At 54.0% G+C, this 23,128-nt stretch overlaps 6 protein-coding genes across 6 annotated transcripts; 4 read left to right on the top strand and 2 right to left on the bottom strand.

Annotated features, from left to right (window-relative positions):
• Nucleotides 1-2,060: 2,060 nt before the first annotated feature.
• CORC01_12907 (uncharacterized protein) lies at nt 2,061-2,264 on the bottom strand (the record flags this gene model as incomplete). The annotated part of the gene is made up of 1 exon (XM_022624525.1): nt 2,061-2,264. One exon carries the CDS (start codon nt 2,262-2,264, stop codon nt 2,061-2,063), a length of 204 nt encoding a protein of 67 aa, XP_022468952.1.
• A 1,148-nt stretch (nt 2,265-3,412) lies between these two features.
• On the top strand, nt 3,413-3,541 carry CORC01_12906 (uncharacterized protein; the record flags this gene model as incomplete). Its single annotated transcript, XM_022624524.1, has 1 exon — nt 3,413-3,541. The coding sequence occupies one exon, from the start codon at nt 3,413-3,415 to the stop codon at nt 3,539-3,541; it is 129 nt and encodes a 42-aa protein (XP_022468951.1).
• A 1,245-nt stretch (nt 3,542-4,786) lies between these two features.
• On the top strand, nt 4,787-8,965 carry CORC01_12905 (uncharacterized protein; the record flags this gene model as incomplete). Its single annotated transcript, XM_022624523.1, has 1 exon — nt 4,787-8,965. One exon carries the CDS (start codon nt 4,787-4,789, stop codon nt 8,963-8,965), a length of 4,179 nt encoding a protein of 1,392 aa, XP_022468950.1.
• A 1,816-nt stretch (nt 8,966-10,781) lies between these two features.
• On the top strand, nt 10,782-11,463 carry CORC01_12904 (uncharacterized protein; the record flags this gene model as incomplete). The annotated part of the gene is made up of 2 exons (XM_022624522.1): nt 10,782-11,009; nt 11,119-11,463. The coding sequence occupies 2 exons, from the start codon at nt 10,782-10,784 to the stop codon at nt 11,461-11,463; spliced, it is 573 nt and encodes a 190-aa protein (XP_022468949.1).
• Nucleotides 11,464-12,752: 1,289 nt separating this feature from the next.
• CORC01_12903 (uncharacterized protein) lies at nt 12,753-13,351 on the top strand (the record flags this gene model as incomplete). The annotated part of the gene is made up of 2 exons (XM_022624521.1): nt 12,753-13,064; nt 13,130-13,351. The coding sequence occupies 2 exons, from the start codon at nt 12,753-12,755 to the stop codon at nt 13,349-13,351; spliced, it is 534 nt and encodes a 177-aa protein (XP_022468948.1).
• Nucleotides 13,352-14,975: 1,624 nt separating this feature from the next.
• CORC01_12902 (uncharacterized protein) lies at nt 14,976-20,560 on the bottom strand (the record flags this gene model as incomplete). The annotated part of the gene is made up of 2 exons (XM_022624520.1): nt 14,976-17,420; nt 17,468-20,560. 2 exons carry the CDS (start codon nt 20,558-20,560, stop codon nt 14,976-14,978), a joined length of 5,538 nt encoding a protein of 1,845 aa, XP_022468947.1.
• Nucleotides 20,561-23,128: the final 2,568 nt, after the last annotated feature.

Genomic DNA, 23,128 nt, shown 5'->3' with positions numbered 1-23,128 from the left:
ATTACCTGCCGTGCCTGACAATAAACCAACTGGTACAATAGTTCGAATCCCTCGTTCACACAGCCCGGATCCTTTGGGAATCGTGTTGGAGACTGGAAGCATCAAGAGTTTGCCATACCATCCACCGTCTGTTAGCTTAGCAGGCCGACGGTCGGTCTTACCAAGTTTGATGACACCCTCAAAAAATCCTAATTCGACTTACGAATAGACGAGAAAGCGCGTCTGCTTGCTGGTGGCGCTTTCTGGTCGTTGGTTCGACGACGCGTCGTTGAGGCTTTTCGCTGCAGTCATCTATCATGTCCATGTGTGGCGTCCAGTAAAGGTTTGCTGCTACCTTGCCGCGGGGTCCTGCGTTGATCCTCCTGCGAGTCTCTCGATCGAGTAGCTTTGAGGACTGAGCGCACCAACCGATGTTTCCCTGATGGTTTCTCGAGGAGCAAGACCGGAGAGTCGAGAGCAAATCAATTAGGTGCCGCAAAGCCCGTTAAGCCGATTCAGCAACACTCTCTGTGATTAGTTGCACAGCATGTTTGTCGATAGATGATAGATGGCATGGGTTGTCGATGATAGTCTCTCTGCATGCCTTGGTCTGTGTTTCCTTCGCTGCTTGAGCCCGCCCGAGCCACCCACACCATCTCGAGGAAATTCTAGCCGAAGACTGCTCATGGTCATCAAGGATGAACCGCCGAGGCCATCTGGAGATGTCGCCAAACAAGCGCCGGGCATTGGAGGAAGGGTGGGGCATATGTGACAAGCGTAGCGGTAGCGTGGGCGATCAACAGGGAGGGTGGCACGAGAGTGAGACATGCAGAAACCTGTCCTCTCGGACAGCGTAAGTGTGAGACATGCAGTGGATCATTGATGGATGACATATTGACGACAGTCGACGACGCTGGTGAATCAAGCGGGTTTTGCCTGTTTTGCTCGGTAGTAGGCGGTTGGACGCCGATGGTCTTTAGACACGATGGAGAGACTGATGCAGGGGAAAGGGCAGGACAGGCCGGGTGCAGAGACTCAGAGAGAGAATTAGGTCCACTGCGAGGCCCGGCTAGTTATGTGAGGGCTCCCATCCGGCACTTGTTGAGTGAGCGATGTGGATCGTCTTGTTCCGCGCAGTTAGAAGTGACCAGGTATTGAGAGGCTATCGGGGGCCTAGGGCTGGGATCGAGGATGTCCAGTCGCTCTGCAGTCTGAGCTTTTTGGGTTCAGGGAGGGAAAAAAGCGTGGGAAGAAACGTGGTGGAGGAGAGTCATTAAAAAAAAAAAAAAACCAGACTCGTGAGGCGACCGTTGGACCACTGGCGAGTAGGCGACTGAGGTGCACGTTCCAGCTGAGCCGTCCTAGCCCGCAGGCACGTACCGCCAGCCGCTGCGCTAGAACCATTTTGGGGCATGTACGTATAGGCCCCACCTTCTGGGCCGTCTGTACGCTCCCACGTCCTTCCTGCTCCTTCGTCTACGGCCGCCATCGATGCTTCCTTCCAAGTTCTCTTTCTTCTTCCATTTTACGGAGTACAGTACAGGTATTGTGTCGGGTCACGGGTGTCTTCTACCATCCTCTCTACCGTTCCTTCCAACACTCATGGAACTCCCAACTGGGAACCCGAACCTGAGGTTGTTTCTGTGAGGTAAGGTATCTTGGGCCCCTCATTTGGCGCTCTTGCCATTCACCCGCAATTCATTCGACAGTGACATGCAGCGTTACCCCTGCCTCCCTCCGTTGATAACACAATAAACTTATTACTTTTGCCTTCTTACTCATCCGACCGAGTTTGACTTTTCCAGTCCACACGGCCTCGTCCTCTGATCTTTCTTCCTCGTTCATGGCGGGGCGGGCCATCCCCCCTCGGATGCTCCAAGGGCATTCCCAGCCGCCAGCTTTGGGCGTTCGCCTCCCCGCCATCTCATGCTCGTCCAGTGTCGCCGAGATTCGACAGTCAATCCCGCCCCGAGTCCTACAACGCCACGTTACGATGGTATTCCTTTCGAACCTCAAAAAGCAGCAACATCGATTTCTACATGCCGGCAAAACTCTGTTTTCCACCCCGGCACCCCTCCATATTATTCTTCTCCCCAAAAGGCAAAAGAACCAGTATCCCAGAATCCCAGACGATGCAAAGGACCCCGAATGCGGACAAGGGCTGGACAAGGGTTGGCGGCCCAATGACATCGTCGAGCCGCCTTGACAAGGCTCTTTTCCGCTGCCATAGGACGAGCCGTGTATGCAGAGTCCAGGGCGAGAGGGAAAAAAAAAGCTACCCGCATGGCGGCGCAGTTGCAGTTGCAAGTGCGCGCCTCATGGCCGTTGATGCCAGGGACCCCGACGTGTAATATTTCCTAGCCATTTTGGCCCGCCAGGTAGTAACGGGTTATAGGTAGGCGGCCCAGGTATCTCCTCGACTTTGCCATTTTTGTCCCTCCACCTACTCTCCGTACCCTGCACACATCGGCCTCTCATCGCCTTGCGTGCCTCCCCCAGCATCTCTCCCCTCGCCTTGGCTCCCATCCCATGCCTCTAGCCCCTCTTTCTTTCTTCGAGTCTCATCTCATCTGTGTCCTTCTCTGTCTTGTCTTCTCCCCAGCGGAGACCCCCCTTTGCATCGCATCTGCACACTGCCCGGGCTGTTTCCACCGCGACAATAGTTCGCGTGCTGATGTTCATCCAGCTCGCATCCGCTACTTCCATATCCCCCTTACCATCTTTCCCAGGCGAGCAGGGGCCTCTTTTCGCTTCTCTTTTTCACACACTCTCTCTATCTGTCAGGATGAGTCAACATGTTTGACTGGCCCATACCGCTGTCTGATATGCTCCCTCCTGCGCGCGTCCCCTGTCAATGGCTACCCAATCGCAAAGCACCGTGCTCGGCGGTTGCCGCAGCTCACCTGACTTGAACTCATGATGCGCGATTCTTGACCGCCGCAAAGGCCATGGCTGAAGAGGAATCTTAGTGTGGCCGGCGTAGGTATTGCATACCTCGCCATGTTGCAAGAGAACAGCCAGCCCGGTAGACTAAAGACAAGGGTTCAGACGCCACACGTGAAGAAGAAGCAACTGGCATTCGACATCTCATATACAAATGGATACAGATACAGCGATGAGAGAGATGGGATACGTACAATGTACACTCACCCCAAAAAGGTACCTTGGTTGGGTACAGAGTACTTGGTTCCAACCTAGACGACGTAGACACCCCCCCCCGGGTAGTGTGCCTCGCATTCCCATCCCGAGACCTCGTGCAGAAAGCACCGCTCCTGTCCCATCGTCTGCACTCTTGCTGCTAGTCATACCCCTGCCCGCTGAACCCGGCCGCCGTTGTCCATTCACATCGTTCCAGTAAGGTAAACTGGAAGCAAGCAAGTGCAAGATACTTACCTTGAGGTAGATTGCCCTGCCCCGACGTATATACAATCCGATGTTGCCTTCTTTGGCTTCGACTTGGCTATCGCTACCTAGCCATAGCTTTTTCTCTCTTTTCTTCTCTTGCCTCATCTTGTGCTCCTTGTTCCTTGTCAAGCCCTCTTGCCACACTACTTCACATTAGATCTATCCATCTCGCTGTCTCCCATCTCCATCTTCCTACCCGCCCACCCTCAACCTCCTCACCCTACTCCGCACCTCATACTTATCTTGACGACAGCTCCCACCCAGCGAGCTGGCACGCAACGGTTTGACTTGACCGTCTTCCCTCGAAAGCCAGACCACTCGCACCCTCTCCTGCTACCGTCTTCTCTCCTGTCACAAGAAAGAGGCTGGCTCATCTTTTTCAGCAGCGCCAAGGTACATCTATGTGCCTGTCTTGCCTCTAAACGCGGCCTTTCCCCCCACCATCTTCGGGACCCCTCTGAACCCCTCCACCACCATCACAACCATCCCGACCGAATCGGCTCTCCCACGGCAGCCGCGCAACCTCCCACCACCCCACGACTTCACACCCTCGCTATCACAACCCGGAATCTAACCCCCTTCTTCCGCGCCAGCCTTCCTTGTTGATAATTTTTTCTCCTCTCTTCTTTTTTCGATCATTCCGGGGGAATCCTCATTTCAATTTCTGCTGTGCCTCCCTTAATAATCCATCTTTCCCCTATAACACTACCCGACGGTGCTTGGCTGTGCCTGATCTGATACCCCAGCTCAAAGAACCTCCCGGGGACTATCTTCTGCATCTCTATCATTCTGTTAGTCAGCCTCGCCTGAAACAAGCACTGGTTTTCTGGCCTGGGAACTGGTGTCTGACCCGTTGCACACACAGCATTTGTCTCCGTCAACACGGCTTCGGGCCAACAGCAAATCGTCAGATCTGACCAAGGCCAAAGCACCAGGTTATTCTCGCCACCGCCTCTGTGCCGCCGAGAGCCTCATCGCTGACGGACAGCCAGGATTGTAGGCACAATCGTGGCAAAGAAATGAGACATTGAGGTTGCTGGATTATGGTGGATAGGCCCAGGGGTTTCCTTGAATCTGGAATATCATGGCAACCCGACGCACAGTATCAGGCTTGCCAAGCCGCCCAGATGAACAGATACGAGCAAGAAGAGCCGCCGCTGTCGGGTCCATGGAGCCGAGTGAGGATTTGCAGAGCACGCCTCGGAGGATTCGTAGAGAAGGAGAGAACATTCGGATCGCCATTCAACAACCGACACAGACCAAACCCGCACCCACGCCGTCAACTACTTCTTCACGGCGACCATCCATTCCGATACCTTCCAGCCGGCCACCCTTAACCCACCAGACACAGTCATGGAGTTCCGTTAGTACAGCTGCCGAACGACCTAGCCACGCCCCGACCATGTCCGGCCCCTCGACGTCTGGCCAGTTCCAGTCGAGCGTTGCTAAGCCAAAACGCAACGTACTGCGGAGAAAGCAGTCGTCTGTCGCCCAGAAAACCCCGCACCTGCGTAAGGATTCGAATACCGAATCAGCTGGGGGAAGCTCGTCTTCTTCAGCTCCGCGATCACGCTCTTCCCTGGAACTGGCTCCTGGCTACCACCTCGACCGCGGCATGACCGAGAGCCCAACGGAAATTCGTATCGCACACGCTGTTGATCTGCCCAAGACCCACGCGCAACCTGTAACGATTTATCCCGAGCTTGATCGATACAGGGACAACTATGGGCGACCCTCTACATCTTCAGAAGGATCAAGCGTTGATTTCCTCCATAGACTGGCCACACACGACCTTCCTCCGCCGACTCCTGTCTTCTCCGGCACCAGCAGCCAGTTGAGTGCTTTCAGTGGCAGCACTTCCACCAGGTTCTCTGAGTCAACCAGCCCGGGCCCTTACAGCCGTGATACGACTCCCACCTCCATGTCGTCACAGTCGCCAGGGCTAGTGGCCCCGATGCGGCTGCCTGTGCCCAGAGTGAGGCAGGTGAGTCCGGTCGTGACACGGCCACCGGTCGCCCGGAGAAGAGCCGGCAGCATACCGAATGAAATGGAGGCGTTTAGCGCCGACCCTCACGGGCTTGCCGCGGTACGCGAGTCTCTGACCTCGTCATCGTCAAACTCTACAGTTCGAGAAGCAGACCGCAAGGAGCCCAAGAAGAAGAAGAGGCTATCGCCCCTACCTCCAAGCCCACCGCCGCGGAAGTCGTCCCAGAAGTTCGCAAAGGATCAATACAATGACGAGTCTCCATCGAAGGCCTCTAGGGAACCGGCCATGCCAGTCATGACCGCCCCATCACCCATTCAATCTCCCCCGCGATTGGCACCAGCCGATTCGCCCAGGGCAACCCCTCCTGCTCGTCCCAGCAGAGATAACACCCCGGACCTGCAATCCCAGCTGTTCAGTCCCTTTCCCATCATCCACAGCAATCTATCGTCGTCTTCCTTGTTAGGCGACAGACGTGGACCGGAGCCGCAGCCGATGTCGAGATTGACGACTCCCTTGTCATACCCAGACAGCCCTCAACAAACCTCTCGGTTGCCGGTAGGCAGGGAGGCTACACCGACGCTGCGGCCAACCAATGCTTTGGACACAAAGAACAAGAATGACAGAACCGTCAACCGTACCCCGAGCCCCAATACGTCGACATTTTCTCGATTTCCCTTCTTTGGGCGGCGGTCCAAAACAGCACCAGAGGTTCCCCAGGTTGACAAGAAGGACAAGCCAGCGCGTAAAGGGCCAGCTGCCGGTACAGGACACGAAGGTTATGGACGCCTGGGAGGTCTCCGAAGACGAAGTGGGAGCTCAACAACAAATTTGGCCCGCCCAAGTTTGGGACTCGGATCTTCTCAAGACAGCCTCAATGGCAACCAGCCAACCGACCCTTTCTTGCTGGAGCGTATGAACCCCGTTATCATTTCCGGTGGAGGAGTTGTCAACAACAGAAACAACAGTATAGACTTGGTTCGGTCAGGGAGCTACCAGAGCCTCGGGTACGCCTCGGAGGTGTCTACAACTTCCAGCATCGGGCGAACTCTCGCCCCTTCAGCCATTCCTCGAGGTGGTACTCATCCCTCCCTAAGCCACCGTCGGCCTTCCGACAGCAGTGACTCTGAAGCCGTTACCATGAAGCCCACCTTGGCGTTCAGACGATCCGTTCAGCGCTTACGTTCGTCTCCGGATCAGAGTTCTCTCAAGCTACCTCAGCCCATCAACACCACTGGAATCACATCGCCCTCGATCAACAGCCAGGACACTGGCATTCTTACGGACGATTCACAGTTTGAGATACACAGAGAGGTCATTCGCGGTCGTATTGCTGCAGCCAACGCGACTCCTCCAAAGAAGCTCACGAAGCGTACACGCTCCCCAAGGAAGTGGAATCTCTTTAGCAGATCCCAAAGCCAACCGAACACCAAGAAGACAGAAAAAGATGCCATGTCAGTAGCTGCGACCGTGAAAGTAGTTCAGCACAAGCCGGCAGCCTTCTACACTCTGATGGACGGTTCCGAGCAGGAAGACATTGGTACACCAGACGTCGAGGAGATTCTTAGAGAGGCTGAAGTCTTTGATCTTCCATCTCCTCCACCTGTTTTGAAAGAGAGACGAACTTCCTCTGCAAGTCAAAGCAATAGGAGAGAATCCTTGAGCAGGCTGTTGCAGCCCACCAAGTCATCACAGGCTCGGAGGAATTCGGCGACCGCCAAGTCAACTTCCATTCCGGCGATTCGGTCCATGAAACCTACCCACGCATCTCAGTCGAGTGTCTCAAAGCCAGCTGAAGCGCGCCCAAGTCGCCTGCCTCAAGTAGGTCGGATTCCCAAGGTTGTGGCCTCTCGACCGGATCACACCTCTTCGAGAAGCTTTTCCCGGCCGTTCAACAGAATCAGCATGCAAATGCAGCCGCAAGCTGCAGTCTTCAATCCCGATTTCGTTGCTTTAGGCGCGACCCCGACCCCCGAGCTTTCCACACCCGAACTGTCTCGTGGGGAATCTACCGCAACCAGCGACAAGACCAACTCGGACCCTCGTTCATCTCTCGTACCCGACAAGACGCCCGAGATGATTCATATTGGTAGAGAGTTTTTGGCATTTTCTCCTCGAAAGAACTCTGAGTGTACCACGAGCACAGATTCCAGCAGCCTCGGCATGTACACTCTTGCAGATGCCATGGCTTACGTGCCCGACCCCAATGCCCCGCTTGTTGAGGACGAGATCTGGGATGAGTACAACGATTTGATTGGCGACGTACCACCATCTGCAACATCTTCAAAGGGCGCCCCCTTCCATCTTGAGACCCACGGCTCGAGGATGTCAAAAAGGTCTTTGAAGCCGCTTGAGTCTCCTACCATTGCACCGTCGTCAAAGACTCTAGAGAAAAGCACCGAGGTCGACACTGGCGCCACAACATCTAGTGTCTATTCTGCTGATATGACTGAGCGCCTTAAGGCTGCCTTCGCTTTGAAGCCTGAGGGGGAGATGCTCGTACCCGTTGCCGGGATTCCTGCGAGATTAATTGACCGCGAGAGCACAGAGCTGGCGCGCAAGGCAACGGCCGCGTCTCAGAGAAGCAGCGGCTCGTCTCGCAGATCAAGACAATCCGATTGCAGTTGTAAATCTTCCGAGGACGAGTCGCCGCTTTCTCAAGTCAACCTCCGCGTCGGTTCGATGACGGTCAGCAAGTGGTTGTCTTTTGGTCATGTGCTTTTCAGTCCGGCCCGGGACCAGCTCCTGGATGTCGTCGGCTCGCTGAAGCGCCACTCTATTCTCGTTGTCGATGGCCTCGGCAATGATGATTGGTCATTCTACGCGGCGGAAACATACCCGGCTGCCACCTTTTTCAACCTGTCACCTCGAGCTCCGTTGCCAGAAGAGCATAAGAATTCATCGAGCTTTCCATTAAGCCCGCCAAACCACCATCAGATTCAATACCTCTCTCAGATGGATAAGTTCCCCTTTGGCGCAGAGAGCTTCACTTCGGTGGTCTTCCGCTTTCCTGCTGCTGCGCCTGAGTCTCACTATCGCAACATTGTTTCAGAAGCACGTCGCGTCCTTAAGCCAGGTGGCTACCTGGAGCTTTCAATTCTCGATGTTGATCTCAACAACATGGGCAACCGTGGAAGGCGCACTGTCCGTCGGCTGAAAGAACGCATCCATCAGAGCAACCCCGAAACCAGCATTGGTTCGTCATCCGACCTCATTCTGCGCCTCCTCGGGCGCAAAGGCTTCTCCGACGTCAAGAACTGCCGTGTCGGCGTACCGGTCGCGAGCGTTGTGAACCGATCGGAAAGCGGTAGCAAGAGACCGCCCATCACTGGCGACCGGAAGGCCAAAGAGGTTCGCAGCCTTGCCGAGATGATGAACGAGGACGGCGACTCAGCCGACGAGAACATCACCAAGATGGTGGCCAAGGTCGGCCGATGGTGGTATAGCCGCTGCTACGAGAGCGCAGCTGGTACCATTAGCAAGAGTATCTGGGCTGATCGTGCTTTACTTTCCGAGTGCGAGGAACTACGGACAAGCTTCAAGCTCATGGTTTGCTATGCACGTGTGCCCGATAGGGCGCGAACCGCAAGTATCTGAGGCCTCCAAGTCTCTTCGTTCCTTGTCTGCTTCAGCCTTGTTTCTTTAATTACCCTCATTTCATACCACAACGCACATAATCCATCCCGACGTATCTTTATTACAAGGGCATCATTATTGGGGTTCGGAAAGAAAGAGGATGGCCTCGCATCACAAGATCCAAGAGGGCGCAAGCCCATCGTCGACTCTGGCCCATAAGTGGTAGAGTCATTCCCCCCCTTTTTGCACAACGAAACAGAGCCGGTGAACACAGCACGGCGTCTGCGAGAGGGCTCATCCAATCCCTTGGCTTTTGGCTCAGTGGTTTTGGACAGTTCTTCCATCATCCCTTACTATCATATTTCCTTCTCACTTATACGTAAGCCATCACTGGCGAAATATGTAACATATAGTATTGGGTCATGGAACCCGTGACTCTGTATCTGTCGGCTGGCTGTGCCAAGGTTTGAACACTCTTTTCTATTCTTTCGTCTATCGTTATCACCAAAAAAGCAAAAGGCGCGATATTAATATTTTGTTTCTTCAACCTCATCAGCGATAGGACACTCTTTGGGAGCGGATTAGCAAGGAAAGCTGGACTGGACTAAACTTGGAATGCATTATGGTGCTAATAATGTGATGGCTGGGCCGTTGCGCTTCTGTTTTGGGTTGTCTCCATTTCTTTCTCGCTCAGTCGGAGCGCTGGGTTTTGGGACGTGGTATCATGGCAAGGAACGAAATGAGAGAGGCAGCAGAAGGAGAAGCGCGGTGCCTCAAGGCCCGATGGGGAGGAAATCAGCAACGAGAGTACGACATGATGATTCATGTTGGATGTCTGGACTGTCCTTGAAGCGTTTTGCATGGCACGAGATACCCCAATCTTTTGGTAGCGGAAATGAATGATTTGATTCTCAACACCCTTGACTTATACTGTGAACCGGTTTATGATTGAATTGCTTGTCTGGCCAAAGTTGATTTAGCTCTTTCAAATGGCATAAGGTGTTTCATTAGGCTATTTGGAACATTCTACCTATGCATATAGATCTGGAGAAAGTTGCGAGAAAATCTCGCTACGCCTTTCGGAAGATGGATTCATCTCAGATGAAGCAAAGAAAAGTGAAACGGACGGGGTACGGGGTAACTGATTCATATATGAATGAGAAGAAGTACTTTCCAAAGAAAGGTAGGTAGGTCATTGTCGCAGATGCACATCAAATACATCTTTGCTAGTGGGAAGTCAGGAATTGAAGTGAAGGGATGTAAGTAACATACTGGTCTGCTTCTACATCTACATGAGACTACTAGGGACCGTGGAGCTCAAGGCTATTTATTGCCCGGATAAATCTCCCTCTCACCTGCCCAAGATTGTATATTCATCACGTACAGCACCTCTTGAATACTACACCTCGCGTGGAGGCAGGTGGAGGCCTAACTTAGGGATTTCTATGCCAAAGAAGGCGGTTTCTATTTTGTACATCTGGCTCGTTCTTGCCTCATCCACTCACTCAGAATCGCTGCCTACTTTCACCTTTCCACCCCCCCCCCCCCCCCCCCCTCCCCCCCCCCCCCCCCCCCCCCCCCCCCCCCCCCCCCCCCCCCCCCCCCCCCCCCCCCCCCTCTCTCTCTCTCTCTCACACACACACACACACCCTCCCCCTGACAACTGAGTGCCTCTTCTACAATTCTTTACACACTCTTCGAAAAATAAAATCGAGGTAATCACCGCCAATCGTCTTAAGAAAACTCGCGTTCTACACGTCCACAATGAGCCTCCGACTCAGCGTCAAGAGAAAGGCTGCTGAATCCATCAGCGGCAACAAGTCCAAGCGACGACACAATGACCGACCTCCGTGAAACGTCTCAGATGATGAAGACTTTGATGGAGAGAGGCCACCAGACGCAGTGCGTGTTTGGAGACAAGGGCTTGGGAGGAGGCACCCAGGCGAGGGTCGTCGGCGTTGCTGGACTGGTCGCGGACGCCTCGGGTCTTGCTGATATGCAGAGGGTCGCGATGGGTGCGATGCCCGATGCCACGAGGGTTGAGATTGTGTTTCGGTTTTCAAAGGTATGTGTAGTGGCGTCCTATTGGTTGGGGGGGTTTGCGTTTTTCACTTTTCTTTCGACATGCCTTTTTTGATGTAACTGTCGTTGACTTTATTCTCTCTTTCGGATAGGACGATGCCGACAATGGTCAAACCGCCCCAGCTGAGGAGATCAGTTCCGATGAGGGTGAGGGGATGGTGCGTGGTGGACGTGTTGATCGTCCTGTCGACTTGGTGAAGACAGAGGTAGACGACAACGACGACAACGACGACAACGACGACAACGACGACAACGACGACGACGATGAAATATTTGTTGCACAGCCGAAGAAGCGCGCCAGACCTGTCTCCAATAACAAAATCAAGTCTGAGAGCAGTATCGACCCTGAGAGCAGCGTCGAACCTGAAGAGATCGAGGAGCCGGCCGATCTGCCCTTTTCGTTGTTCGAGCGAGGAGACTCGGCGTCCTTGTATTGATGCAGTCTAGCCTCCACGGACTCGATGCGGTAAGTGTCGAGGACCGATGCTGATGGAGATTTGGCTGCTTCGGGAGGGCGACGAAGAACTGCAGGCGACACAGGGAATTCATGATTCTGATGAACTTGAGAACGACTCAGAGAAATTGTTTTACGAAGAAATGGGGACTAATTAAATGGGTACCAAAGGATTGAGATTTGGAACCAAGGCAATGGAGTTTGCCCTACCGATGATGAATCTTCTGTTGAGGAGGACGCCGTGGAGAAAAGATCAGGGGCTACAAGAATCATCATAAATCGACACGGGTCGTCATAAACCAAGAACCCTATGCTCACGGTGTCGGAGCGAAGTTCCAACGCCGCCTTATGTGACATGAAGACTCGCAATGAAATGTGTGCTCGAAGGAATGTGATGAATTGTTATGTTCGCGTCTGAGAACAAAGAGAAGAACCGAGTTTGACATTACAATAGATCCGAGATGGCTCTGACAGCTACTCCAAGACTGGCGAGATGAACTTTCGATCAATGGCCTCAGGGTCACGGGATTGGCTAGTTACCGCTCTTGCTGGAGGTTGATGATGAACTAAAGACCCGAGATCTACTTACCGACGTATACTCTGTATATTCCTACAAAAATTACAGCGAGAGTGGCTAATCATCTACGGGACGTCCCAATTTTAGTTCCTGTCACAACAAGCATGCATCAATCAGGATGTAACTGCGAGTACATCTCGGCAAGTTCCATTAACCGTCTTGCATGTTGGACAAGGCAAGCTTGCTAGGCCAGGAAATTGGGATCGTATTAACAATAACCCTCTCGCGTGCGGTCATATTCAAGAGTATTCGATATGCCACCCATCCGCAGCCTTTTTGGTCCCCATATAAACATCAAGGTGAAGCAAGGTGAAGCCCGCACTGCTATGAGAGCCGTCTTCCAGACGCGGTTCCCGGTAGACGCGTCTGTTATTTTTGTCATCGCAAGTACTCTACGAATTCTACGTCACCTGCGCCTTTTACCTTTTTTGAAGAAGCCGGGTCAAGTCGCCGCGCAGAGGAGAAATCTGCTCTTTTCCCTCTTCACCCCAGACCGCTCCCGTTCTTGCCTACTTCCCATCCACCATCTATCTACCTTCCACCCTTCCTTCACACACCTTTCCCCTCGCACTACAAAAACCCAATTCCTCGCCAAATTCTTCATCCCAAACTCAATAGAGAAGGGAAGGATTATTGAAGAATAAGGAAAAAACCATCACCACCTTACATCTTCATCTCCCATCCTCAACTCAAAGATGAGCTCCCGCCGCGCCCCCAAGCGCAAGGCCCTTTTTGGCCTGAGCGACCTGCACACCTCTCATTCTCATCCTCATCCTCAGCAGGAAGATGACAAGCTCGCCAATGAGACGTCCAAGATACTCAAGACCCTCACCGAGAGCACTTCCCACACCCAATGCGTCTTCAGCGACGAGGACGTCATTCCCGATAGCACCCTCGTTGGCGTGTCCGGCCGTCTCGGCGACACCAAGCTCGCGTCGATGCAGAAGATGGTCACCGACTCGATCCCCGAGGGCACTCAGGTCAAGATCATCTACGTCATCTCCAAGGTTCGTTATTGATCTCCTACGTGTCTGGCATTTCCCTAGCAATGACTAAAAATTCATATAAGGAGATTGACAACGGCCCCCAGGCCAAGGATTACGACGACCCCATTTTCATCGAGAACTACATTATTAAGGAGAGCATTCGCGGCCAGATCCGCCAGCACGAGCAAAACCAGGCTGAAGAGGACGACGAAGAAGATTTCCCCCCTCAGCCAAAGAAACTCCGCAGAGGCACCGCATCCAGCGTCCCCGAGCCGCCTGTCAATATGAAATCCAAGGAGGGCATCTAGCCGACCAAGCGCAGCGGTAACAACAATACGGCCAGCATCAAGGCTGCCGGGACTTCCCCTGCTGCTGCTGCTGCTGCTGCTGCTGCTGCTGCTCCTCCTCCTTCTTCTACTCATCGCAATAGCACCCCCTCCCCCATCGACTTCACGCACTGGAGAAAGACCCTCACAGGTAGAGACAATGGAACATCTTCCTCTTCATCTTCCGGAACCAACACCATGAACAACATTCCCGATCTTGAGCACCAGCAAAGACTGCGTCACCAGAGACTGTACGACTGGTTTGAGGGTGATCCATCTTTTTGTTACCTTTAGTCATGATGGCACTTCATTTGACGTCTCCGAGTGGCAGTGATGTTGCACAAGGGAGAGCGCATGCCTCGCATTTACAAGATTGGACCAAACAGAAGAAAAAAAAAGAAAAAAAAGCACACAACGGGCGGGGTCAGATTTTGTCCTTTGAGGTTGGATGCTGCTGGACAAGAATGTTGCCCTGGGACTCCCAACGTTTGTCAATAAAGGACGCAAGGATCGAGATCAGGAACACAAATGCCGCGAGGAATGGAATTAAGCAGATGGTGAACAACGGCTAGTACGCATAAAAGACTCCCAAGTTTAGCTGTTCATAGACGTAAATGCTAAAAGCCTCCCTAGTCAAGTGTTTAAAGTCAAGGTTGGGGCTTACACGATATGTCACATCCAATCGACTCCTCTGGCACTCCTGCTCAAGTACCGGAGAATTGTCTTCTCCAATTTACATCCTGCACATCAACAGTTCGACATATTTCGTCTAACTCGGTCAATTTTCTATATAGAAACGCCAAACCTGATGGCTTCGACCTGGTTCAAGGCCGCTGCTTAATCTTAGCCTTAGTCTTGTTAGGAACGCAGAGAGGGAGAGAGGGAGATAGACTCTCGTCGAAGAAGGAGAGAAACATGAAAGGCGAACCAGAAATACAGTCAATAATAATAACATGTGCGTCTAGATAAAGTACTTGACCGCCCCTCAATAGCTTAGTTAGGTCTGACTCAGAGGATATCCGACTAAGAGTGACAAAGGCAGAGGGGGAAGGAGCCGTCGAGGAAAAGTTATTAGGTAGTATAGACGTCCGTCTTCCACAAAACTATTCGAACTCAAGACGCCTATAAGTATATCTAACACGTCCACAAAAAGCGAAAGATGGCTACCATTGACGTCTCTTCACAAAGACTCGAAAGATTCAGAAAATGCCATATCATCAACTTGTTAACCACCATTTCTATACACGGTATCTTTGCAAACGTACACTAACCCAATACACGCCAAAAAAATGACTTCGGTATCATATAAGAAGCACAGAACAATGCAAACAAGCCGGCCCTAGCTCTCTCCCCATTGGCCCAGCCCTAGGCCATGGTCACGAGTGCGTCTATGTACCCCCCTTAAACCCGGTGAACCCTCCCGCCCGTCCTCCGCCCAACACCTCGAAATTAATTCAAACACGCTATGCCACCCTAAAGCCAAGCGCCTAAAGCTAGGTCTAGCAATATACGAAAGCGAGCTGTCGCTCGTGGGGGGAATCATGAAAAGACAGAGAAAAAAGAAAAGAAAAAAGATGGTATAGACAAAATAAAGAGTAGACTCAAATCAGTCTCGGAGTTCCACGCCAACCTCTTGGTGGACGAGCCTCAACACCCACGATGCCTCCGAGGCGCTGGAGCACTGGAAGCACCACTTTTTGACCGAGCCGGCGGCACCGCCCGTCTTGGGCGCCACGCCGATTTCGCCCCTCTCATCGCGGATCTCCTCCCAGATACCGCAGATGATGCCTCTACTGCCCATAGGAGTGAAGCAGCCGCTGCCCAGCACAGCATCGAGGATAATGCGTGCCTTGTCTGATTTCTTGGGCATCGTTGTAACCGTGACGCGCTTTTCGAGGCCGTGGTTCGCGCGAAGGTCTTGGTGCCAGCCCGGTGGCGGGCGGCGGATCTGTATGAGACAGTTACCGTAGTCCTCCCACTTGTTCGAGCTGACAAGCAGGTGCAGGCGAATCTTGATATTGTCGGACGATAGAGGACTGCGGATAGAGTTGGAGTAAATGCTAATCGACGGGGAGCGGGGGTAGCCATCGGAAGATGAGCCGGATCCATAGAGGCTGTTGCTGTTGGAGAAGTGACCATGCTTATCGATGGAAGACCGAGCGATGTTGAAAGCGTTACCTTGGGTGAGTCTCTTGAGGAAGCTCGTAGCAGACAGACTCGACGAGGGGGTACTTCCATCTTGTGACTGAGACGGGGCGCGGGTCGACGCGCGGTAGCTGTTCTTGCGTCCGAACCAGCTGCGGTGACGGCTGCTATTGTCCTCGGTATCTTCTGCAGGTCTCTGGCCAAACGACTGATACCGCGCCTCATTCTCGAGCTGGATGAACTTTTGATTGTTGAGGCGTGCATGATGAACGGCCATGTACAGGTCGTAGCATTCAGTAGCCGACGGGCAACGGAAGCGGAAGTTGCCTCCACCAATGTCCTTGTTCTTGCAGTTGTCCTTGACGGCTGAGCGTATTTCAAGGTCAACAACGGTAGACTGGCGGAGAAGGATGAGTGGCGTGAGCTCGAGGGAAACAAGCGGGACGTCGGGTTCTCCTCCAGGGCTCATGACCAAAGAATAGGCCTCGATGACACCGGCCGTCACCTGGATGGAGCAGGGCTCGAGGGAAATGTCCTTCCACTGGCCCTTCTTCTCGTTCCAGTACGAGATGGAAGCAATGTATTTGGTGTAGCTCTCCGAGGCACTCATTTTACGGCCATGAAGGCCGGCTTGCGACGCCGAGTTGGACGGCGTCAGGCTGCACACTGACTCGGAAATCATTGATTCTTGTACAAATGACTGCGAGATCATCGACTCTTGTTTGAAAGAGTCTAGGAATTCCTCTGTCTCGCGCTCTCGCTCTTCCGCCGGCAGGTGCTCGGGCTCTCTAATGCTGAAGCCCACCTCGGTCTCGGGGATGTCATCATCAAAGTCATCTTCGGATTCGGACGACGTATAGTCGGATTCCGTTTCTGTCTCGCTCTCTGAGAGGTCGGTCTCCGTGACGGACCGAGTCGTGTCGGATGATTCTTCAGAGGGAAGATATTCGTGCTTCAAAGGTGAGGATCCTCGACGCTTCACGCGAGAGCTCTGAAGATCGACGGGGGGCGACAACTTCGGGGGCTTGGGGCTCAAAGAGCGGTGGATCGGAGGAGGTGGGGCACCATCCGCGCGATAAGGAGTCGTGTTCGGCGCAGCCCTGTGTCTGTCCTCCTCCTCGTACGAGTCTGGAGTTGGACTTCTGTCGGGAGAGAGACTGCGTCGGATGGGAGTCGTCGGCATGCTTGATCCGCGGTTGTGGTAGCGACTAGGAATCGGTCGCTTCGGGGCGAACGGCTCTGGAGATGACATGTCTCTTGAAGATGAGCCATACAGCTTCCCGCCTACAGGTATGTCCGTCCGATGCTGCGGTGATTCGGGGAGACTCTCTTCAGTAACGACAGGCAGCCGCTCCTTGGGTGGTATGGGCGACGTGCCAACAATGTCAAGCCAGTCTTCTACTTGATCGTCGTTATCTGTGACGAGACTCAGCAGCTCGTACCAGTGCCGCCCGTTGTGGGTGCCCGACACCATAAGAACGAGCTCGAATCTTGCGTCACCACGGCGTGCTGAAATTACGGTCATGGGCATGGGAGGGAAGAGAAGCCATGTGCGGCGGCCGCTGCCAGTCTCACGGATGAGCAGGTCACCCTTGTCGTTGTTCGCGCCGGGAAGGTCGCGGTGGATGAGTTCAACCTGGCACTCGAGGCGTTGTCCATTAGAGTGCGCGAGACTGAGCGAGAAAAGGTCCTTTGCGTTGACCTGCCGCTTGGGGTCGATCTTGACGGCTTCCATAGGTGCGAGTGTCCGGAGATTACGGATTCTACTTGTGTCGGTGTTGATCGCGTCCTCGTCAGCTAGCCGCGCAGACTCTTCTCTATGGCGGCGCTTGGCCTTTTCTTGCAACATGTCGTAGTCGCCGACAAGTGCAAGGGTGTCGTATGAACCGACAGCGGCGTGGAGGCCCTAAACCTCGTTAGTTTGGCTCTTTGCAATGCATTGAAAAACATTACCTTGGTGAGCTTTGCAAGAGTCCGGATGCGAAGCAAGGGCCGTTTCAGTAAATGCGCAACGTCGACTCTCTCTCCGTCTTCGTTAATGACGTCGCCTTCGGCGTTGCGCGGGAGTGCATCGATGAGGAAATCCTCGTCGTCAAGGCGATCAGCAGCAGGCGCTAGGTTGACGACGAGATCTTGAAATCCAAGGCGCCAGGCGTCTAGGTAGCTGTCGTAGATGGGAGAGGCGGTATGCAGCCAGGAAATGAGCCGTTCGACATCCGCATGAGATGCCCTCTTATGGGCGGTCTTAAGTTTTTCCAGTGCAACTCCCATATTGACCACGGATTTCGACATGCTATTTGCCTTGCGGCCAGGAGACTCGGGACCAAAAAGATCTACGGCACTGGCTGAGCCCTCGTGAAGAACAGTGGATAGAAGGACGGGGACCACGCCGTCAACCAGCGTCTTGAGCTCCCGCTGATACAAGTTTTCATCGTCCGTGAACTCCCTCATGAGGTCCTTTGTTGTGACTGTGTCTGGACGAGCGTTGGGCCTCCTGACGCTGGCAGCCTTTCTAACACTCGCCCGAGGTTTGATGCTCCTGAGGCTACCTGGCACTTGGCTTTCGTCTGGTAAAGACAGGACTGACACAAGATCAGAGTGTTTAGTCAGCCTTCTCTTCAGACCCGATTTATTGCTCCGCCGCCGCGAAACATTGCTTCTCGTAAGGCCGGTGGTCTGCGTAATAGTAGTCTCGGACACTTGCGATGTCATGTCCGAATCGTAGGTGCTGTGAGTGTCCGCAGACCCGAGAATAGTGGACAACTCGTGTACACCGTTCGTTGGCGGCTTCCGACGGGGTGTCCGGTCCTCACGCACCGAGGACTCGTCAGAGTACGTCCAGTCGTCAGTAAATGTTCGATCAGAGTAGGTCCGGCTAGAACCAGAGGAGCGACGGCGCATGGTTCGTCTATGCTCGTCATCTTCTTCGGGACTATCGTACTCCTGCTCCAGCTTTCGCTCCTCTTCGCTGATGTACTTGGAAGGTGGGGTCTGGTGACCGGTGGACTCTCCCCTGAAGGCCTCCTTGAGGATTTCCCGGAAGGGCTTCTTGACTGATTTCATGGGGGACGGTGAGCTTCTCGTAGCTGCTCTCCGGCGAAGGCCAGCCGCGCCTGCAGAGGTTGGCGTCTTTGACTTTTCCTTGGCCTTCTCTCCGACGTTCTTGGGTGCTACATTTTCGTCATTCTCGGTCGACGTGCTCAGGTCCGTTGCGGAGAGAGTCGATTCTGTCCAATCCGTAGATTGTGTAGTCTGAGTCATGTCGGTTGTTTGAGTTGTCTGAGTGGACTCGGTAAGACCGGTCGATTGCGAAAGCTCAGTTTGAGTCGGAAGGGAAGGCTTCCGTTGACGGGGCTCAGTCGACGATCGCTTGCGGTTATCTTGCGCCTTTGTCTTGTCGGCGGGCTTGCTCTCGGATGCTTTGCTCTTCGGCGCCGGCGACTCCTCCTCCTTCGCCGGCTCATCGACGAACGGGTCAACTGTCCCGTTGAGCCATTTCTCGATGTTCGGAGGCTGGTTGGCAACGGGCTGCTTCGGGGCCTCAACGGCGTCATGCAGGATCTTCTTGCCCCCGGTGACCACCTTCTTGAGCACATCGGCAGCCTTGAAGCTGGGGTTGCGTTGAGCCTTCTGCCTCGTCTTGTTGAGGGGCAACTCTAGCTCGCTAAATGCAGAAAATCCCACAGGAATGTCTGCCAGTGGCTTCGCGCCTGGGGCGTTGGTGACTGAGCTTGGCGCAAGATCCGAGTTCTCCATCCCTGCCCTGGCTGCCGATTCTGAGGTACTGATCCAGGACTTTTCGTCTGACGGCGGAGGCGCCTTCTTCTTGTGGCTCACTTTACGTGTCTTTGACGATTTTCGCGTTGGTGTTGCCGGCAGACTCGACTCGGCATCCTCAGTGACCTCGATCGCGGACTCGTCTTCTTCAACCACCACAATGTGATCTGCGGACTCATGCCTTGCACTGGCCCCACGACTACGCTCGCGGGATTTGGCGCCTGCACTCTGTGGTCTCGGCGTCTTGACGCCGGATCCTTCCGATACTGGTGTCTTGAGCGGCTTGACACGGATTCCGTCATCATCGAGCTTCTTTGTCCGTATCGGCGTGACTCTGATGCCGTCGTCATCCATCGTCTTCTTTGGCAATGTAGCTTGTCTCTCTTGAAGCTCCTTGAGCCTTGCCTGTATCCTGCTGCCGTCAAGCGAGTCTGTTGATTTTGCAGCCCGGTGTTGTTTGACTGGCGGCGGATCTGGCAGCTCAACCTTTGCCGCCCAGTCCTGGATCTTCTTGGATATGGGCGCTTGAATGGGAGTCTTTTGCACGAACCCTTTTGGCAAAGGGGTTGGGGTTGGGCTCGGGCTCGCGCCCTTGGTCCGCGGCGACTTTGCTCCCGTCGGGCTCTTCTTCCTCTTCTGCGCCATCCAATGGTCGTCACTAACAACTCGCTTCTTGGGCGCCAGCTTGGCCTCTGCGCCGGGGAGGTCCTCCACGGTCTCATCCTTTTCCTCAGCAGGGGCATCGTTGTGTACTTGGATTTTTGGGGTGGACATCTTTGGTGCCGACATCCTCTTCTGCCGCAACTTGATGCGTACGCGGTCCTCTTCCGTGACACTCTCCGTATCGCCGGGAAAGGCCAGCTCGGTAGGTTCGCTGGGCGGCGCCAAGGGATCAGCCGAGGACATGGCTGCTGCGTTGGTCTTTTGCCACTTGTTCACACGCTCCCTGACGCCGCCGGGCTGCTGTACCTTTGCGACGGCAGCCTGCCGCATCTCGGCTCTCAGCTCGGCCTTGACAGCGTCGAGACTCATTCTTCTTTTACGCTCGGCGGCGACGCGCTGTGGAGAGGGGCGTCCTCTTAGGAAGTCGGCGAGCAAAGTCGGGGGTTCTGGTGGTTTCTTCATGGTTGCTGCACGGGGGCGGGCCGGCACGGCCTTGGGGGTTGTCGGCGGCGCATTGCTTTCTTTGGTGGCGGGAGTGGAGTTTTTGGTGGTCGCTGCCGCCGCAGTGTCCGGCGATTCTTTCTCGTCGGGAGGTTTGGGAGACATTGTCTACACAGTAGAATGTCAGTAACAAGTCTCGTCTGCCGGCAAGCGGTGGCAGGTACGAGCTGTGTCGTACAGGTGCGCCCCCCTCTCTTTCCTTGGGTAAGGTAATTACAATGTGGGAAGGACTGACTTAGGTGAGATGCATGCTGCCGCGAAAGGTTAAACAATCTGCTGCGTTCCTATGGGCGCATGAGGTAGAGTTCAAGAGGAAGGTAGTGAGTTGTTGGTAGCTGAGGGGGGGTCGCAATCGGAAGCGCAAGTAGGCGTCAGATGTCAGAGTAAGGTTATTTGAGAGAGGCGAGGACGAGGCTGTCTATCGGTGAGACGGGATCAAATCAAGAGGCCGACGCTGCAGGCCGTATGCGTAGAAGTTGGGTTGCATGAGCATGAGGCAAGCAAAAGGTGCAGCTCGACAGACAATCCCGTTGTATGTGTACTCTGTAACTCTGTGGATGTACGAATAGAGACGGTAAAGACAGAGCATATCAAAGCGACGACATTTTAGATTTCTTCTCGAGGCAAGCTGGCAGGCCGGCAGGCCAGGATGGAGAGCAGATGGTCCAATCGAGGGCGGCGTTGAGCTGGCACTGCCGGAGTAACCAGTGGATGTTGACGCCGGAGCTTAGACATAAACAAACCGACGTTGGTGGGGTCGTCAGTACTAAGCCCGTAACAAGCCTTACTGCCCTGTGTAGCTAAGTAGGTAAGGTAAGGTGAGTTACACTGTAGGTACGTACTCTGTCCTGCGTTTTCAAGGTTCCAGGCTTAGTGCACGCTATCAGGTAGAGTTGATTGCCTGAAGCACAGACAATCCCAGCTAGTGGCCAATCAGGGGGGTTCGGGAGGCAGCTGAGGGTTTCCGGCGAGGTCGACATCAGGCGCAAAAAAAAAAACAAGACTGGTCTCGATGGGAAGCATCAGGAGTGGGTAGGTGAGGCAAGGTAGGGCCATTGCAAGGATGCTCGCCCTGTCTTTCCTGCTGCGGCATGTGCCACTCAAGCAGCTTTCCAGGAGACACATGGGAATCTGTCAATCTCCTCGTTTCCATTTTTACCTTACAGACAGACTTGTGAGTATATTCGTACAGCAAACCTGATACCTCGGGGGTCTGTCGCTCCCATGTTCCTCCCGAGTCCGTTCCCCAATCTCCTCTGGCGGACTTGGTAATGTGGACTATCATCCGTACATACTGTGTATAGATCCGGGCCGTCCATCATTTCCCGTCCAGGTCTCTAATCTCCAGCAATCGACATCGCGGCGGACCCTAGTTCCCTCGCCTGGCCCTCGCTTCTGCCAGCAGATCGGATCTCGGATGCCTCGACCAGCCTGGACAAGACCCCTCGGACCTCGACTCTCGAGTGAGCCGATGAGAAACCCACCGTCATTCCCTTGATCGACCAACGGGGTGAGAGAAGCGAATCGCGCAATGCTGCCAATAATGCAGATGTCGGGCAAAGATGGAAAAAGCCAATCCACTCAATTTTTTGTTTCCGAGTACGCGTGTCTCACTTGGACCGAACCTCTCGAGTCCTTCCCAGGACCCGAACACAAATCATCCTCGGCCGGTGTCGTGGGCAACGCAACAACTGCCATCCTTGAAACCGCGCTGCATACCCGTCATCATCGCCCCATGTCTATCCTCTATGCCATATGCCCCGCCCGGCATCCCTAGCCACGATTGTCGTTGTCACTGCCAGCAGTGCCGGTGCCAGTCGTGCTGGGAGCATTGATGCCGCCTCACCTCGTCGACGGGGACCCCATGAGTTGGGACATGCATCCATTTGTTTACTCGTAATAACACATGCAATATAGCAGAAAATCAAGGTTCAGAATTCCCCGCTTACATAGTAAATCCCGTCTCAATCACCATCTCTGCTCTTGTTACGGTATTAGTAGTCTCACAGGTCCAAAATCAAGGTAGCCAAACCATCATGCCTTGTTTCCTCCCCAGCAATCCAAAATCGCTACCAAGCCACACGGCGCCCGCGAAATGTCTCGGAGGTTGCAGCGACGACACAGGTCGCATCACGAGGTCTCTCCCGCCCGCCGCGCTGTTGCACGTGGGTGAACCGCCACCATCCCTCCTCCCCTCTCTCCCTCCGCGGGTTTGTTTGGCCCGGCTGAGGCTACATCGCGTGGGCCGCAATCGCAATCTGTCATCACTCAGAACTTAGAAGGGAAGTCTCCCTCGGTCGTTGTCTATACCACTTTACTCCAGATTGAGGTGGAGAGAAAGAAAGAGAGAGCACGCCCACGCCTTCTCTCGCCTTACCTCGTTCGCACCAAACTCAGCTTTCGACCAACGGCCTATCACGCCTTGCGTTTCTGTCACTAGTCAAAGCATGAACCGCGCAGTAGCACACCACTAGAGAGATTGAGAGAAAGGTTCAAGTGTAGATCAGGGTTTAATCCGCTCCACGGCGATTGCTCAATTATGCACAGGGGTTGGTCCGCAGTCCGAAATTTGAAGCCACGAGTCGGGACGAACGGCGGTCTTCGCCATGTTAAAAGTCAATTCAGCCCTCTTCATTTTGACTCAACTACGTTTTGCGCTTTGACAAGACTGGC

This window comes from Colletotrichum orchidophilum, assembly GCF_001831195.1.
Source record: "Colletotrichum orchidophilum strain IMI 309357 chromosome Unknown Scaffold_170.1, whole genome shotgun sequence".
Taxonomy (NCBI): domain Eukaryota; kingdom Fungi; phylum Ascomycota; class Sordariomycetes; order Glomerellales; family Glomerellaceae; genus Colletotrichum; species Colletotrichum orchidophilum.
This window is presented reverse-complemented; position numbering and strand designations above follow the sequence as displayed.